The sequence below is a fragment of the Marmota marmota genome, unplaced genomic scaffold, assembly GCF_001458135.2.
Source record: "Marmota marmota marmota unplaced genomic scaffold, marMar, whole genome shotgun sequence".
Taxonomy (NCBI): domain Eukaryota; kingdom Metazoa; phylum Chordata; class Mammalia; order Rodentia; family Sciuridae; genus Marmota; species Marmota marmota.
In genome coordinates, this window is record NW_026000005.1 from 31805711 (window position 1) to 31825458 (window position 19748).

General features: G+C 35.0%; 1 protein-coding gene across 11 annotated transcripts in view; it reads left to right on the top strand.

Annotated features, from left to right (window-relative positions):
• Spag16 (sperm associated antigen 16) overlaps positions 1–19748 on the top strand; it is a 925858-nt gene that overhangs the window by 436540 nt on the left and 469570 nt on the right. For all 11 annotated transcript variants that reach the window (XM_048808488.1, XM_048808490.1, XM_048808489.1 and 8 more), the window contains one exon: positions 9489–9632. In XM_048808488.1, coding sequence (XP_048664445.1) covers positions 9489–9632 — 144 coding nt within the window. The remainder of the gene's footprint in view (positions 1–9488; positions 9633–19748) is intronic.

Genomic DNA, 19748 nt, shown 5'->3' on the forward strand with positions numbered 1-19748 from the left:
ATGATTTGCTTCGTGGAGAGAGACCCGGAGGCAGAGGGACAGGATAGCAGGAGGTCAGAGATATCCTTTTTTCAAGGGTCTTTCCAATCTCTTTCAGCTCAAAGTATTCAGCATGGCAGGTGCCATAGTTTGGAGTATCATGCTTAAGTAAAAAGACAAGATAAATTATATCACATTTTAAAGCATACAGTGGAACAAATGGTTAAGTGACTTTTGTTCAAAACTACTAGTTTCTGGTCTTAAGAATTCTTTTTTAGAGCTAATTAGAAAATGGCCTGGCATTTTAACTTACTAAAGTAGAATCCACCTGCTAAGAAACACAGATATCCAGCTGTGCATAGCATTAGGGGAAAAGTGTGCTGATGAAGTTGGGGTCATGGGGCCTTAGGAAAGGTTATTAAGCTGCATATTTGCATATAACCTAACTTTTCATAAATGAATTCTAAGTTGAATGTTATAAAATGTAAATGTTTAGATTTATGTTTGGAGAATTTTTTTTCTTATAACAGTTGAAATCTATATATTTCAAATAATCACTTATGTTAGTATATAGAAAAGGCAAAAATAGTATTATCCTCCTTTAGCCATTTTATTAAGTTTAGCTAAAATTTGACTTTATACAGCCTGAAGATTTTTACTAGAGGACTGATTATGTTTGAAATTAAACTAAAACTTTAAGTTAAGTTTTGCTAACCGAAGTATAAAATACAGGGTATTGGAAAATTGCTTCTTAACATGGGATTATAAAGAGCAACAATTTATATCATGTTAAAATGGATCTGAGTTGAGGTTTTAAAGTGATAATATTCAAGAATATTATAATGTCATATATCATAGGTGAAATTCAGTCACAATATCTATTAGGTCTAAGTAATTGTTTAGATCTTGGGCTGCTTCTTACCTTTCCAATATTGTGATGAGCGTTACCAGCCAGGTAGCCAGGCAAGGAGAGGACTATTGGTACTTCATCCCAGCTACAACTTCAATGTAAATATATTGTTGGAAGAACACTGAACACGAAAAAGAAAAGGGAGGCTTAGATTTTATCACAAGGCTTGAAGGCATTATTAATTAGAACAGGAACTGTGAAAATACCCTACCTACTTAATAAAAATTAAGGTATTACATTCCAGACCCTGGCAATATAAATCCTATTCTGATTTGAATAAAATTTACATCATAATTTTTAAAACTTAAAATGCCAAGGAAGTAATAATATTTCATTTTATTATATTTTCCTAACAATCTTCTGAACGTGAGTGAGACTCAGCATCATATTTTGACAGATTTCACTTATTGTGATTTGTACACACATTTGTTTTATGACTTATTGTGTTTACCTTGGCACTTTAAGTACACCAGTTACTCAATAGTCTTTAATGGCAAAGAAACTATGGGCTTTCTTTTATTGAAGATAGTGGTGAAAATATGAATACATTAAAGTGATATCTGTCATAATAATGAGGAGCTGCAGGTTAAATAGATCTAAAGTCATTATCTTGAGTTATCTTTGCTTCTTGTTCTCAACTTTCCATTTTCCACACAGCAGCTAGAGAGATCTTTTTTAAAAAATAGCAATGATTTATCATGCACCTACTGTATTCATCCAATTTCCATTAATATAACAAAACACCTGTTGCTGGATAATATATGAAGAGGTTTATTTATCTCATAGTCCTTGAAGTTCAAGAGCATGGTGCTGGCTTTTGCTCAGTTCTAGTGAGGGTCTCATCACAGATGGTATCACCATGGAAGGAGCACATGTGGAAGAGATCACAGGCAGGAAGCCAGACAAATTAGGGGATTAGCTCACTTTTCTATACTAACCCACTCTTGTGAAACAAATTCCATAAGACCAGCATTAATCCCTTCCAAGGGTAGCACCTTCAGTGATGCAATCACCTCCTCATAGGCCCTACTTCTTAAAGGGTCTACCACTTCTCACATTGACATACTATCCCCAAGCCTCAAACACAACTTTTGGGGAACACATTCAAACAATATCCAGAAAACCATAGCACCTACTTAAAACCATGAAATGAATTCAGAACAAACCTTAGCCTTCTTTCCCAGCCTCCAAAGCCCTACATGACTCGGTAGTAGCCCTCCTTGAACCCCTCATCCACTCCAACCCAGTTTTCCTTGCTGGCTCTCTTTAGTCATCCTGGCCTTCCTGTGTCCCTTGGACACACTGAACCCTTTCAGCACTAGCACTTTTGCACTTGCAGTCACCTGTGCTGGCACTGTCTGCTCTTAGGTCATCCTAAAGGTGCTTCCTCCTTTTCATTCTGCTTTCAACTAGAGCTCCATGTCCTCATTGAGAACTCCTCTGGTTACCTAATCAAAAACAGCCTTCTCCCCCAAATCATTGTCGTATCATTTTCTTGTATTTTCTTTAACTGCATTGTCTTGTTCAATTAATTTGTCCCCCATGTGAGGTTCAAAGATGAAGTGCCTGTCTTTTTTGCATACTACACCATAGTTTCTCAAATAATATTTGTGGAAATAATGAGAAAAGATGCATGTTAGAATGCTCTGTAAATCCTGATACACATTTGAATGTAAGATGTAGTTTACAGCAGAGAACTCTTACACGCATTTTTCCTGGCAGGCCAGATAAAAGCATTTATAATATGTGAGTGTGCCTTTTTTTTTTTTTTAAGAACAAATAGATAAGTGGTCACATAATGTTCATGGGGTGTGCATTTTGCTATTGATTTATTTTCAACCCAGCATGCATCTTCTGTTTTGGCAATAATTAGACCTGTAAACAGAAGTGAAGGAAACATTTACAAGCTGAGTGACTTAAAGGGAAGACACGGGTATTTAATTTTTCTTGTGACAATTTTTTTTATTAATATTCTTCTCTTTTGAAAAACCTAACAGTGATGCTTATGTCACCAACTCTACTGATAATTAATAGTGTTCGCCGTACACCTCCACACATTCCCTTCAGAATATCCTTGAGTAACAACACCACTGGAAAGAAGAATTTCAGTTACAGAGAACTTTTGAAGTATACATCATGCAGTCTATTATAAGGAATGTGTCTTATTACAAAAGAGACAAAATTCTCTGCCAGAGCACAATATTTTATGTAATATGCCAGGTGTATTGTTTAACAAAATATTTTATGGATACTTTATTAGGACACGACGTGAGTAAGAAGCAGGTTTAGCATTCACCCACATTTTCTTTTTTTGAATCTCTAAGATGTTTTCCTGTACTATTTTCACCCTAGTCACAAGCTTATTAACTTAGAATGAGGTGACAAGGCCTTTGTCTTCATATCTTATAATTATAATTAATAGTACTTTAAAGGGAAGCAGAAAGTTTATATTCAAAGTTTAAAGTAAAATGACTTTGTGGCACTTAGAGCAGGCGCCAGGAAGACATTAAGAGCTTTTTTTTTCTTATTAATTAGAACTTTTTGAAGACATCTTTGAGAGGGAAAGTCACACTATAGGTATAAGAAGAACATCTATTTATGTGCAGAGTTTGAAGGATGGTTCATGCTATATTCACGTTGGCCTTCTGAGGACCTAGCAAGGTCCATTTCTCACTATCAGCAACTACTTTGTGCCAGTTGCGTGGGTGAAGGCACAGGTAAGAGTGAACGTATACATAGTCTCCACTGTTTCCCTCAGTATATTCTAGAAAACTATATCATGAAAAATAATTCACAAAATTTCTTACGTTCACTTGTGAAATTATTGTTTACAGTGGATTTAACATTTGTGAAAAACTAAACATTTTATATATATCAACTTAGTTTTTATTTGCAACAGTCCTGTGAATCACTTTTACTTTTATCTACTTTTTGCAAATGAGCCAAGGTTGAGAGATTCTACAACACAATCGGCTAGTAAATAAGTTTTAAGTCATTTTTCAAATCTAGGCTGGCTGGCCCCTAGTGATAATATTCACTGAGTTTTCATTGTGTACCTGGCACTTTTCTAAGCCCTTTCCATGTATTTACTTTCTTTATTCTCACAACAAATCTGTGCTACCAGTACTTAAGTATTCTCATTTTTCAGATAAGAAGCTGAGGCAAAAGTAAGAGAAGGGAGTTATCTAAAGATACACAGCTAGTAAAGCCTGGAGCAAGAGTCTAAACTCACATCCTCCTCCAGAGCCCATACTGTGAAACACCTGTCTATTCCATATCATGCAAATGCTGTAGAAATGGGGATCAGCAAAGTATGACCTCTGGGTCAAATCTGGCCTATCACTTGGTTTTGCAAATAAATTTTTATTGGAATAGACCATGCTCTTTCATTTCTGTTTTGTCTATTGATACTTCCATGCTACTAAGGCAAAATTAAATACTTGCAACAGAGAATAGAACCCATAGCCTAAAATATTTCTCATCTGGCTCCAGACAGGAAAACTTGCTGACCTGTGCTTCAGACCAGAAGCGCATTGCTCTCAATTGTCTTTGTTTAATCTACCACTCCATCACTCTGGACATATCCAGTGCCTAGGTTCCAGAAAAGAACAAGTCATAATAGTTGTAGCTCTTGACACATTATTAGAAAATGTTCTCAGAAACCAGTTCTTTAGAATTTTTAAAATGAATCTCAGTAAATGAGAACATTGTCTGTTATTGTCATCTAAAAAAGGAAAAGACAATTGAGGTTCCAAGTTCACTATACTGAGAAAAGATGGTCTATAGAGACAGTCTGTTCAACCTCATCCATCCTGGTTGTGACATTTCCTGGCTTTGTGATCTTGAGCAGGTCACCTAACCTCTGTGTGTTCCAGTTCAAAAATGGAGATGACATTACACCTAACTCACAGGAGTATTATAACCATTCAATGAGTTGATATATACAATTTAGGGATCAGGAACTGACTCCTATAAGGTATTAGTTGTTATTCCTGTTCTTCAGATTCTTCAAAAGACTGATTATTTTCAGATAAGCAGAATGGTAAAATTGAGACCTGAATATAGTGGGGAAATCTTCAATGAGCAAATAGCCTATGGAATTGATGCCTATTAAATATTCTTTTACATTTGTTCTCTATATAGACTTCTATTAAACTAACGGAATAAAATGTCAATACCCTCTGACAGCTTAATAAACAATATAAGACTTATAACATTTGAGCAAGAAAATAAAGATCTCAAATGCAACATATAGTCCATCTTCCCAGAAGCCTATGTAAACAGATCATAGGAGCCATGCCACTAACACCCTGTGGTTTCTCCTACAGCATCAGAGCATCTTAACTGCAAAGGGTAGGGTCTCCTATTCTTTTGAGATTGGTGTCTGGTGGTACCCAGCTCTGATCTATATGCTGACAGTTCCTAGACAAGTTAATTACTTCAGATGTAATAATAATAAATGGCTTAAAGAGTTAGTGGGAATGATAATTATTATATGACAGCTCTAGAAAAAGAATTATTGTTATTTATAATATACAGAAACAAGGAAAGATTCATACTTATTAGAAGTAATTGAAATCATGAGCCTCAAAGCCACACTATCTTGGATTCAAAGTCAGCCTTCATCCATTTTACTGAATATGAACTTGAGCAATTTACATAACATCTGGACCTTTGTCTACTTAGACATAAAATAACAATACTAAAAGAACCAACATCAAGCACGTAGTCATACAATGACAAACATTTACTGACTAGCTACTATGTGCCAACCACATATGTTTTGAGCATAGCAAAATAGGTAAATAAACACCTGCTCTCATGAGCTTTCATTCTACTAGTAAGAACCCTTTAGTAAAGGTTGAGATACATTAAGTTTTCAAACAATGTTAGATATTATTACCATTAAAGGTTGATGATGATAATGATGATGTTGTTGAGGTCAGACAAGTGCCTCATTATGAATTTGGTAGTAATGCTGAATGTCTGTATGTGGGGAAGTATTTCTGGTTTGTGTCTCTAACATGTGTTTCCCATGTTGCTCATGTCCCATGAGTTATCTGTACTGTGATTTGCAATTCTTGATTGAGGGTCTTTTTTATTAAGACTTACTGATGCCCTAAAATATTATATTGTTTGAAAAATTGAAAATCAGTGCCTGACTGAGATATTTGCAGAATTATCAGGAAAGGTCATTTGCAGAATATATATATATATATATTCTGCAAATGACCTTTCCTGATAATTCTGCAAATATCTCAGTCAGGCACTGATTTTCAATTTTTCAAACAATATAATATTTTAGGGCATCAGTAAGTCTTAATAAAAAAGACCCTCAATCAAGAATTGCAAATCACAGTACAGATAACTCATGGGACATGAGCAACATGGGAAACACATGTTAGAGACACAAACCAGAAATACTTCCCCACATACAGACATTCAGCATTACTACCAAATTCATAATGAGGCACTTGTCTGACCTCAACAACATCATCATTATCATCATCAACCTTTAATNATATATATATATATATATATATATATATATATATATATATATATATAAATGTACATATATATATACATTTGCAGAATATATATATATACACACACACATTTGTAGAATATGTATATATAGTATATATAGATATATTTATGTATATTTAATTATATATAATTTTATAATATATATCTAGGAACTGTCAGCATATAGATCAGAGCTGGTACCACCAGACACCAGTCTCAGAAGACTAGGAGACCCTACCCTTTGCAGTTAAGATGCTCTGATGCTGTAGGAGAAACCACAGGGTGTTAGTGGCATGGATCCTATGATCTATTTACATAGGCTTCTGGGAAGATGAACTATATGTTGCATTTGAAATCTTTATTTTCTTGCTCAAATGTTATATAAAATATATGTGTAAGGCCAAATCTTCTGACAATGAAATCATGAAGAAGGAAAAGTAATTTGCACCAACATTCCTATCACACCTCAAACTTCAAAAGTTATTGCCACAGTGTGTGATTAAGTGCTTAGTTAAGATAGGCAGCAATTTTTTTAATGGACTACATGAACATAAAAATGTGTGTTATATTTTTTCTATTTTGTCATTAGTTATTAATCTTTTGCTGTGTCTAATTTATAAATTTAACCTTATCATAGGTATGTATTGATGGGAGAAAACACTGTAGATGTAGTTTGTCACTATCCATGGATTATGCATCCAGTGGTGGTCTTGAAGTATACCCCTCACAGATAAGGGGGAGGGATACTTTTTTAAATTGGTTCACTATATTTTTCCATAGTAGTTGGATTCATTATTCTGTATTTGTACATATGTACAAAATTATTTGCTCAATCCCCTTCTCTAGTACCTTCTCTTCCCTTTCTCTTCTCTCCACCCCCCCATGATTCACATGCTCTCTTCTATCATTGTTATTATTTTAATTAGTACATTATTATAATTTATGTGTAAATACATGTGTATGTATGTATGATTCATTGTGGTACATTTGTACATGGACACAGCATCAGTGAGTAGCTTTTGTTCCCAGGACTGCCATACCCACCCCCCTCCTACCTCCCTTTGCATCTCCTTCCTCCACTCTATTAGTTTCCTTTCTTTTTTTGTGAAATACAAGGAGGGCTACTTTATGTGTTTATGTATGTGTGTGTGTGTGCATGCACAAGCATATGTTAGACATTAGATAGGAATCAGGAAACCAGTCTCTGTGGAGTGGAAATAGAAGTCACCATGGTACAGAGAAGTCCACAAAGTGGAAGGAAGGAGAATTGGAGAAAAATACTTCCAAACCGATTGTCTACTAGCGGGTTTCTGTTTTTCCCTTAACGTCTACAAATAGCTCCCCTCACAAAAGTCATTTTGGAAACTTATCTTTCAAAGTTCGTAAAGACATCAATGATTTTAGTTATCTTCACTTAAAGAGGGTAATTTATCATCTAGTCAAGTGTGCATGTGTCTGCCAGGGAAGCTGTGCACCAACATACATCATCCTCAGTAGCTTCAAGGATTTGGTTTGCTTTCTTGTATGTATTTGAATATAGAATTCATTTCAATCTGACATTTTTACCTCTCATCATATTTTTCTTCTAATTAAGTTCCATAAATGTATCCTCTACCCAGTTTGAGCTATAATAAATTTTTTCTTGAATTGGCCTTCTGAAAGTCACAAACCAACATTATGATGAATTGCAAAATGAATAATTTTCTTTCCACTGTGTTTATTTTGAGCAGTAAAATATTACAAAAAATGAAACAGTGTTTCACTAGAAAGAAGGCCTTTTCCATAGCGATTGCAGTGCTGTGAACTTAACACAGATACTCCTTGAATTCCAAAACCATATTGGTCTAATCCAAGGAAATGACTTTTCATTTCACAACTGGGGACTTAATGATATTGGTAGAAGAGAGAGATAACGAAAAAAGTTTTGCTCTCATGTAAGCCCTAGAGTTACGCAGCTATGGACCAGAGCCATAATTTCTTTCAACCTAAAAATCTATATTGTAGAAGAAAAATAACACGGCCATTCATAGAATGGATTATGGGAAAAAAGAATATGTGATTGCTATTTTCTAAAGTCATCATTTGTTTCCTTGTACTATCTAGGGAAGTACATGTTTTCCATCTTTGAGTTGAAATGGCCCAACTGAAATTGAACCATTTGTTGCTAATATTTAGGCTGGTATTTTAATAGGTGCTTAACATTGGACACATTTGTTCCCATTATATTGTAAGGTGTAGATGGAACTCTATATAAATAAAATTAAAGCATTGCAGTGGATAAAATATCAGGCATTAACCTTGTAGATTCTTGATTTTAGAATAGTTTAGCTTCAATATTTAAATAGTTATGATGATCAGAGCCTGGTTCAAATAATAGTGCTTAATGTGTTAATCATTAATTTTGCATATGTCTTTTTCATTTCCCTCTATGCCTTTGTAGAATTGGAATTGCTTTATGCATCTTGAATACATTACTGTAATTTGTTGTACTGTGCATTGACTGAAGTCAGTTAAAGTGGTGTGTTAGCACAGAATTTGTGCTCCTTCACTTTGTATAGATAGTGGGCCACATAGTTAATGTTTCATTTGTAGTGTTTATTATAGAACTTTGGTAATGTGGTTGTGATTCATGATCTTGTCCTAGATATTGCCTGATTTAAGACAAACTATCATTGGAACAGAATTTTGATTGTTTATAAAAAGCATGGCCACTGGTCCAACTATTCTAACACCAACATATCACTGGTATTACATTTCCTCTTTAAAAGAAAAAAAATATATAATTATGGTTTTAAAGCCAGAATTAGACATGAACAGTCTTCTAAACCAACTACTTCATTTGGCAAATGAGAAATCTGAGGTTCAGTGAGGTTATTACATTGATGGTGATCAGAAGCTCTTCTTGTTAGAGCTACAGTAGATGTGGAATGGGCTTCCTCTGACTTCTGGGACAGCACTGGGAACCACCCTGCCTTGATGAAAAAGAACCATCCCTGCCATTTCATGTACTCACATTCTGAAACCATTTGCCCTTATCGCCCCCTGACACTTCTTCTCTCTCCCTATGCAGTATCATCATCCACCCCTGCAAAGACATTTTAGTCTCCTGCAGCGAGGATCGCCTCTGGAAGGTGGTGGGCCTCCCAAAAGGCAATGTACTTCTCACAGGATTCGGCCACACTGATTGGCTTTCAGACTGCAGCCTCCATCCCAGGTCAGTGCACATAACCCCAGAAATAGCCGAATTCCTACAGGAAATGCTCTTGTTTACCGTTTCCTCACTCCGCTGGCCTTGACTATGACTTTTCTCTCAGCAACTTTGTACCTTCCATAGAATTTAGAAACATGTAGATAATTGTGCCTTTGACTTTTGTTATATTGACTTTAGATTGATTGCTTTTGATATTTGGTACATGTAAGTCCACATGCTGATGCATTTAACAAGAGTAATAAGCTTCTCAGGGCAAGCATTATTAATGCTCCTTATGCTCACAAGTCCTGAAAAGGCATATGGATTTCCAGTCAATAATGCATGCCAGTGTTTACTTTGCCTCTGCTAATCTTGCAGGTTTTCCTTTTAGAATTAAGTCATCTACCAGAAAAGATCAGAAGGAAGTGATCAATTTCTTTAAAAATTCAAGGACACTCAAGATATTTAAGAGAGTAAAGCAGTTCTGAAAACACTGAGCTCTGTAATTTTCAGAGTGCACTGAAATTTTCTACCCCAAAGATAAAAGGCAGAAGAAAGGACATTGTAAACACAGAGATGGAAGGCTTCTGGTGGACTGAAAGCTCCATCTACAGTTTCTGTGGTCAGCTCCTACCACCAATCCCATTTTCTGTTTTTCTTAATATTTTTAAACATTCTTGAGTCCATCTCTTGCTAACATCTCTCTAAACTACTCCTGGACATCTGTAGTTCTTGATGCAGTTTCTAAACTGCTCCATTTGGGAATTTTGTTCTTAGGAGGACTCTTTATTCATTTTCATGAAATTTCTTTTTCTTTATCCATCTTTGTTTTATCTTTGGTATGAATGTCAATGAAATTAGATTGGAAAAAAAATAAACTTATAGAGAAATTTATAAGTTAATGACAAGACTGAACTAAACAGATTTTTTAGTTTTAATTTTTAAAACTCTTCTCAAAATTTAATTTATCCTTCGTACTAGATGTTTGAACTTAATTTATGAACATGAAGAGAATCCCACATCTGATAAGCAGAGCTGTGACACCCTTTCACCTCTGAGAAACATGAAGCCCATCTTGCAAGCAGAGACAACACAATTAGAAGTGTAGTCTATCACTTATGTAGCTACTGGGCATACCAATCAGATTTTGATAATGCCCTGTTACCATGACAGCCAGTGACTCAGAAATTTTCTCATTAGTGCTTGACCAGCAATGGTCCTTTTAATAGATCTTCTGTTTCCCCTCTCAATTACTGAGAGTAAAATGAGGTGAGATACACCATTATTCACTTATACTATGAATTTACTTTTAGTGCTTTCTTAGGGCAGAATTGTAGTAAATGTTCCTACCCTGTTAGTTTTTTTTTTTTTCCAGTGCACAGAAAAAGTAATGGGAGAAAATACATTTAACCATAAGCAGTTTTAAGTGATACATATTGAATAACAAATGTTCTTTTTGGAAAATTATTGAAAAAGAATAAGTGATTATTAGAAACAACAAAAATAATTGAGTTAAGGTGGGAATAAATTCTGATTTTGTTTTATAATGCTTAATGATTGCAAGTTATCAATGAAGAATATATGCATATGAATTATGTGTACATATGTATAATATTAACATCTTAAAAGTTGCTTAATTCACACTTTCTGAAAATTAAATTTGCAACATTTTATTTTTACTATGGGATATATAATCTAGTCAGTAAAAAAATAGTTCATTATTAGAAATAAATTTTCCTACCTTCACCTATAATTTAAAAATCTAACATAGATTTGATTTAAAAATTATATTTTAATCTGAATTTAATCTGGTTAATTGTAGTCTTCCTCATAATCAAATTATAAGATAAGGTAGATTTTGCTCAATAGAAAAAGGCCTCTGGTGGACATAGTATATACCAACATTTGCTTACCTCCTATGTTCTTCCCATAGGAAAAATAAATGCATATATTTTCTTTATTTTTAATTTCTATTGTTCCTAGTAGAGTGTTTCCGTAACTTCCAGCTGGCTACTGTCTGATTATGGACAGTAGCCAGAATTACAGTCATTGTCTCTTCTGCCACAGTAACATCCCCCCAATTGTGGTGGGCGTTCGGGAGAGTCAATCCTACTTGATATGACTGGCCCAAGTCAGTCTTCATTGTCCTGTTTCACTTGTGATAGTGAACATCTTAAATGCATAAACAACAAATACAACAGCCATAACAATGTCAACATCAGGCAAAGAAGATTGACAGGTAAAAAATAGAGAAGATCTGACTGTCACATGAAGATTCAGATAATATCGTCTTGAAATGCATGAAGCAAAAGATCTCATACAAAACCATAATCATTAGGATTGAAGTTGTTGAAATTTCTCTTTCAGTATTTCATCAGTGGAATAAGATTGAACTCTACTTCATTGAGAGCATATGGATAGATACTTCAAGATCATTTGTGGTCTTATTTGTCATTACTTGTTGTTTTTGGATATACATGAGCATAGGGTGTATTTTCACATATTATACATACATGGGATGTAACCCATTATAATTTTGATCCCATTCTTGTGGTTGAACATGTTGTGAGTTGTCGTGTATTCATATGTGATCATAGGAAATTTATGTTTGATTAATTCTACTGTCTTTCCTATTCTTACCTCCCCTCTCCCTTCATTCTACTTTGTCTAATCCAATGAATTTCTATACTTCCCCTCCCACCCTCCCTTGTTATGGGTTAGCATCCACATATCAGAGAGAACATTGGACCCTTGGTTTTTTGGGACAGGCTTATCTCACTTAGTATGATATTTTCCAGTTCCATCCATTTACCAGCAAATTTCATAATTTCATTCTTCTTTATAGCTGAGTAATAGTCCAGTGTGTGTGTGTCTGTGTGTGTGTGTGTCTGTGTGTGTGTGTGCGTGTGCGTGTATTTCATATTTTCTTTATCTGTTCATCTGTTGAAGGGCACCTAGGTTGGTTCCATATGTTGGCTATTGGGGAATAAGCCGAAGAGTGGGATAACTGGGTCAAATGGTGATTCCATTTCAAGTTTTCTAAGAAATATTCCGACTGCTTTCCAGAGTGGTTGCACCAATTTACGGTCCCAACAGCAATATATGAATGAACCTTTTCCCCCACATCCTCACCAACATTTGTTACTTGTATTCTTGAGAATAGCCATTTTGACTGAAGTGAGATTGAATCTCAGTGTAGTTTTAATTTGCATTTCTCCAAGTGCTAGGGATGTTTTCATGTTGTATTAATGGTTTGTTAACCATTCATATTTCTTGTTCTGTGAAGTTCCTGTTCAGTTCCTTTGCTGGACTATTGATTGTGTCATTTGTTTTTTAGGAGTTAAGTTTTTTGTATAGTGGGGAGATTAATGCTCTATCTGAGGTGCAGGTGATAAAGATTTTCTCCCATTCTGTAGGCTCTCCCCTCACATTCTTGATTGTTTCCTTTGCTGTGAAGAAACTTTTTAGTTTGATGCTATCCCATTTATTGATTCTTAATTTACTTTTTGTGCTCTAGGATTCTTGTTTAAGAATTCAGCCCCTAAACTGACATGATGGAGAGTGGGGCCTACTTTTTCTTCTAGTAGGCACTGGGTCTCTGGTCTAATACCTAGGTCCTTGAACAAGTTTGAGATGGGTTTTGCACAAGATGAGAGATAGGGGTTTAATTTCATTTTGCTACACATGGATTTCTAGTTTTCCCAGCACCATTTGTTGCAGAGGCTATCTTTTCTCCAATGTACATTTATGGCCCCTTTGTCTAGCATGGGATAACCATATTTATGTGGGTATGTATCTTTGTCTTTTATTCTGTTCCACTGATGCACAGTTCTGTTTTTGTGCCAGTATCATGCTTTGTGTTATGAGGTAAGTCTCTTAGAGACAGCATATTGTTGGGTTCTGTTTTTTAATCTAATCTTCTAGTCTGTGTCTTTTGATTAATGAGTTTAGGCCATTTACATTCTGTGTTATTATTAAGATATGCTTTTTATTCCCTGTAATTTTGATTTATTTCTTGTTTTTAATTTTAATTAGTTTCTCCTTTGATTGGCTATTCTAGTGTAGTTCCTCCCTTTGATGGTTTTCACTTTCATTTTTCATTTCTTCTTCATGAAGTATTTTATTGAGTACGTTTTGTAGTGCAGGCTTTCCAATTGTGAATTATTTTAACTTTTGTTTATCATGGAAGGTTTTTTTTCATAGTCAATCCTGAACCTTAATTTTTCTGGATATAGTATTCTTATCTGGCGTCCATTTTCTTTCAGAACTTGATATATATTATTCCAACACCTTCTAGCTTTGGGGGTCTAGGATTAGAAATCATGTGAGATTCATATTGGTTTTACTATAAAGGTGGTGACCTTTTTTTTTTTCTGGCAGCCTTTAAAATTGTATACTTATTCTATATGTTAGGCATTTTCATAATAATGTGCCTTGGAGTGGGTCTTGGAGTTTTGTAAGCCTCTTGTATTTGGTTTTCCAATTCATTCTTAAGGTTTGAGAAATTTTCTGGTATTATTTCATTAGAAAAGATTGTTCATTCCTTTGATTTGTATCTCTGAGCCTACATCCATCCTGATAAATCTTAAATTTGGTCTTTTCATGTTAGCCCATATTCTTTAGTAGTTCTGTTCATGGCTCTTTAACATCTTTTCCCATGATCAAATTTATTTTCTAGATTATATATTTTGTCTTCATTGCCTGAAACTTTTGTCTTTCAAGTGTTCTAACCCATAGCGATACTTTCCATTGAGTTTTTATTTTGGTTTATTGATTCCTTCATTTCAAGGATTTCTGACTGATTCTTCTTCAGAACTCTATCTCCTTGTTGAAAGGATCTTTCACTACTTGCATATTCTCTCTGATTTTATTTCTTACATTATAATTTCCGTTGTATATCAGTTTTAACATGAACTTTCTGAATTCTATTTCTGAAATTTCCTCCACTATGGTGTCAAAGGAGTCTAATTTGAAGTAGTCTGGGTTATTTGGAATGGTTTGTTTCCTTGTTTTTTCATATTGTTTGTATGTCTACCCATCTATCTGGATGGGTTTAAGGCTTCTAATTTTCCTTCTTTAGAGATTAGTGTGGGTGGGCTGGGCTGCAGGCAGGCAACAAAGCCGCTGGCCACATTCGGGGCAGGTGGATCAGTTCATAGTACTGGATTTTGTGGTCCTGCCCTGAAGCTGTGTATTGGACCTGGTGAGTCTGTTAGCAAGGAGGCATGTGGGGCAAGTTTGGCCCTGGCCATATTCAGGGGGTGCCCAGATGGTCTTCACTGGGTGGGTAGGAGCCTGGTGCTGTGACCTGCAGGCTGGCCAAAGGTCTACTGGGGAAGCATGAGCCAGTCGCTGCCCTGCAGGCTAGTCAGTAGAGCAATGGATCAAGTCTGGGGTTAGGGGTTGGGATACCAGAGACTGGGCAGCCAGAGGGCCCTGTTGGGTGGCCTGACTGGTGCTAGGCTTAGCAGGTTCAGGAGACTGGGGATGCCAGACTAGAGAGGGAGTCGGGGACCAGGCAAGTGCCAGTCTGGGTGGGCTCCAAGAACCCCGTGGGTGCCAGACCAGCTGCCTGGGTGAGCTGAGAGCAAAATATCCTCACACACTCTTTTCCAACCTTCTGACCCACCATAACCAGCTCCATCAGACCCTTTGAGTTGTAAGGTTCACAGTGCTAGAGAGAGCCCTTCTATCCTGTGTTCCTTAGTTTAAAATCTCTGTTTCTGACCTTGCACAGGTTTGCTAGGCTCAGACATGCCTATGCAGACCTAGCTACAAACTCACAGATCTGGGTTTACAGTTTTCACAGTCTCTGCCATGCTGCAGTCTCTGGCTCCTAAATGGGCTCATTGTGGAGGATCGGTAAACTCTGGTGGAGAGGTTTTTTAATATCCTATTATTGAGTCAAACATTCTCTGGTTAGGCTAGGGCAGAATGCCCCTCTAGGTCTCAGGATTTTTCACTCTAACCCTTGGAGAAACATGGTATTCACACTGCTTTAGTTCTAAGTAGCTGTTATAGTTTGGATGTGGCTTCTCCTAAAAAGCTGACGTATGAGAGAATGCAAGAAGGTTCCGAAAAAAAAAAAAATGATTGGGTTATGAGAGTCTTAACCCAATCAGTGAATTAATCACCTCATGGGATTAATTCAGTATTAATGAAGAAAGGTGGGGTGTGGCTGGAAGACATGGAGCATTGGGGGCGTGGCTTTAGGGTATATATTTGTGTCTGGCAAGTGGAGACCTGTCTCCCTGCTTCTGATCATCATAAGAACTGCTTCCCTCTCCCACCCTCTTCCACCATGAAGTTCTGCTTCACCTTGAGCCCAAGGAATGGAGCCAGCCTCCTAGGGACTGAGACCTTTGAAACTGTGAGCCTTTAAATAAATGTTTCCTCCCCTTTAATTGTTCTGGTGGGATCCTTTAGTCATAGCAGTGAACGAGCTGACTAAAATAGTAGCTGAGCTAAGAGAAATGCTGCCTCATGTTAATCTGCCATGTTGGACCTCCCTTGTGGTTCTGTTTTTGAAAATACATCCTGTAACCCAAATTTAGCATTAATGAACTTCTCAGAATTGAAATTGTACGTTATAAATTTCGACCCAAATTCAAGAAAAAAGTGATGAATACCATAAAGTCTGAATTATTAAAAAGTACATAAATGAATATTAGTTCAAAGAAGATCTATAAACTCTTGATACAACCTCTATATTTATACAAAAGTATCCGAAGCTATATTCAGATTAAATCTGTAGCTTAAAAATGCTTTCTTATTAATCAAGAAAAAAGAAAATGAATTGAAATATAAATTAAATTAAAAGTAAAACTGGCCTATAAAATAAAGAAAAACAAAAGAATAAATTAAAGGAAAATAGAAATTAATAAAATTAGACACACACACAAACACACATAAACAAACACTTACAGATACATATTAGGATTTATTCTGAATATACATAATATATATCCAGAAAATGTCTGTGCATGTATGTATTGTGTGTGTGAAATATATATATATATATCTATATATATATCTATATCTATATATATATATATAGATATATAGATATATAGATATATATATATATATACATACATACATGTAGTGTGTGTATATATGTGTGTGTGTACATATATGTACACACATATGTATTTTTAAAAAATCAAAAGAAAATAGAAAATAACAAACAAGAGAAAATAAAAGTTAATTTTCAGGTTTGTTATACACACACACACATATACACACATATGTACATATCTTCAGAATTTTTTCAAGAAAAAATAATAAAAGAAGGAATTAAAATAAAATAAGCATTTTGGAAAACTATTGGAGAAATAAAATTAGACTCAGAAATATAAACTGAAACAGTTTGGAAGCAGTTAATACCACATACACAAGGAACTGAAATAGATATATATTTGGGATTTCTGATGAAATGTAGATTTCTATGAAATTAAACATTATCAGCACTGATGAAAATGGAGGAGGAGCCCAGACTAGATTAAAATTAGTGAAAGAAGCTGAATTTTAAAGTTCTATGAACACTTTCATCTTTAGCAGTTTTAGACTGTGTTTTTAGAAACATATCAAAAGAAAAGAGAATAAAACAAAAAAGAGAGAGGAAATAAAGAGAGAGGAAATAAAAGTTAATTTTCAGGTTTGTTAATTTTTTCCAAAGATGAGGAAGTGAAAAGGAATTTTATTACTAGTGTTAAACATATGCATAAACATCATTTTAAGCCTAATAAGCAAGAGTGTAGAAAATGAAATTCAATGTTCAAAAAAAGTAGTGAACAATAAGTAAGATTTTTTATTTGGAAAGCAAGGAATACAAAAACTATTCAACTATAAGTATATCTTGTGATATATTAATTAAAATTAAATTTTATTTTCTCTCTTTTTGATATTTTTTCTTTTGAGAAGTTTCTAAAGACACATGTGTGTATATATCATATCATATATATTATACTTAAAATGGTTGCATAAAATCTAACTTTGATACCTGTTGAGCCACATATGTTTGCATATATTTTTAAGCTTCCTGTGTTGAAATTGAGAAGGGAAATGGATTTTGAAACAGCTGGCAATAAAGCTCTGCCAGGTGGATATAAAACTGGATGCCACAGAATTAAGGGCACAAAAATAAGTGTTGACAGGAGATAGGTCAAAGTGGTTAACATAGAGCCAAACAGGTAAGAATGTAGATAATGCACCCAAACAGTGCAGGGGTCTGTCCAAGCTCTCACAGTATGGAAGCCTAGTTACTTCTGCAGGTGACCATATTTTTCCCCTTAATAATAATGATTATTTTTATTAAATTGTAGTCACACCAACATTTTCTAACATACTTATACTCAGAAAAAGGAAATGAATGTGGAAACATTTATGTGTATATATTTTTTTGTCCTATGGATTGAACCCAGGGGCACTTAACCATTAAGTTATATCCCTAACCCTTTTTATTTATTTTTATTTTTTTTGAGACAGGGTCTTGTTAAGTTGTTGAGGTTGGCCTCTAACTTGTGATCCTCCTGTCTCAGCCTCCTGGTCTCCCAGTGTCCTAAGTAGCATGCCAATGTGCCCTGATTGGAAAGCTTTTTACTCTAAGTTTTATATGCACATTATGTAGATTTTATGCAAATTGAAGGCATTTAAAACATTTTATTATAAAAGAGTTTCCCAAAGGCTTTATAGATTCAAAATAATATTATACATATCATTGTCATTTTTTATAGTAGAATTAGTTCTTTTGAATATAAGTTTTTCAGTTGCTTAGTAGGACTAGTGTAGGACTAGTATTTCAAGACACCAAATAATGTGCTGTTATAGGACATGGACCCCTAGATGGAGATCAGACACTGACAAGATTAAGCAACTTTGATTTCACTTGGAAGACTGATGAATTAGTTGCTGAAAATGATTCATCAGTTGCTGAAAATAAGTGAGTAAAACAATGCAGGGACTGTGCATAGACACTATCTTTGCACTATTAAAAGTGTGAAATGTCTAGAGCCCAAAGCTAGAAAGGTACACCCTATTGCAAGAGAGAAGTCATACTTTAAATCAACTCACAGAGTCAAAAATTCAAGTGGCTATGTTAGAATCCTAGCTTCACCTTTGCTCATCAGTTTTCTCATCTGTTAAATGGGAGTAATAGTGATACTTACATTGTAGGGTGATTGTGAAAGTTAAATACTATACCTGAAAATTGCAAGTGCTCCTGCCTGCACAAATATGCTTAATAAATGTTACCTACTGTTACTTCTTATTTCTTGATAGGAATTTTGAGAACTCAAAGAGATAGCACAAAAATTGTTATAAAACTGTTAGCCTTGAATGGAATGAGTTAGGAAGGGAAGAATCCATTGTGATGTCTGGGTTACACCAAGTTCCATTAGAAAAATATTATGAAATGTTAATTCGGAAGGTCTATTTCAAGTTCTTACCAAGTTAAATGTGAAAATAGTTATAAGATAAAAAACAGATGAGTACAATTAATGTGAAAAGATACATCCTATCCAGGTGTTCTTAACTCTTTTTTATTAATTAAAGAAAAATTTTTTGATAGTTGTGGATGGACAGCATGCTTTTTTTAATTTGTTTATTTTTATGTAATATTAAGAATCGAACCCCAATGGCTCACATGTGCTAGGCAAACAATGTGCCACTGAGCTACAACCCAAGCTCTGTTGTTAACTCTTAAAAATGTAAATATTGACTTCATAATGGCTGCCAATCTTACTGGAGTGAGATGGTATCTTAGGGTGGTTTTGATTTGCATTTCTCTGACTGCTAGAGATGGTGAGCATTTTTTCATGTACTTATTGATAGATTGTATGTCCTCCTCTGAGAAGTGTCTGTTCAGGTCCTTCGCCCATTTGTTGATAGGGTTGTTTGTTATCTTGTTGTTTAATTTTTTGAGTTCTTTGTATATTCTGGATATTAGGGCTCTATCTGAAGTGTGAGGAGTAAAGATTTGTTCCCAGGATGTAGGTTCCCTATTTACCTCTCTTATTGTTTCTCTTGCTGAGAAAAAACTTTTTAGTTTGAGTAAGTCCCATTTGTTGATTCTAGTTATTAACTTTTGTGCTATGGGCGTCCTATTAAGGAATTTGGAGCCCGACCCCACAATGTGTAGAT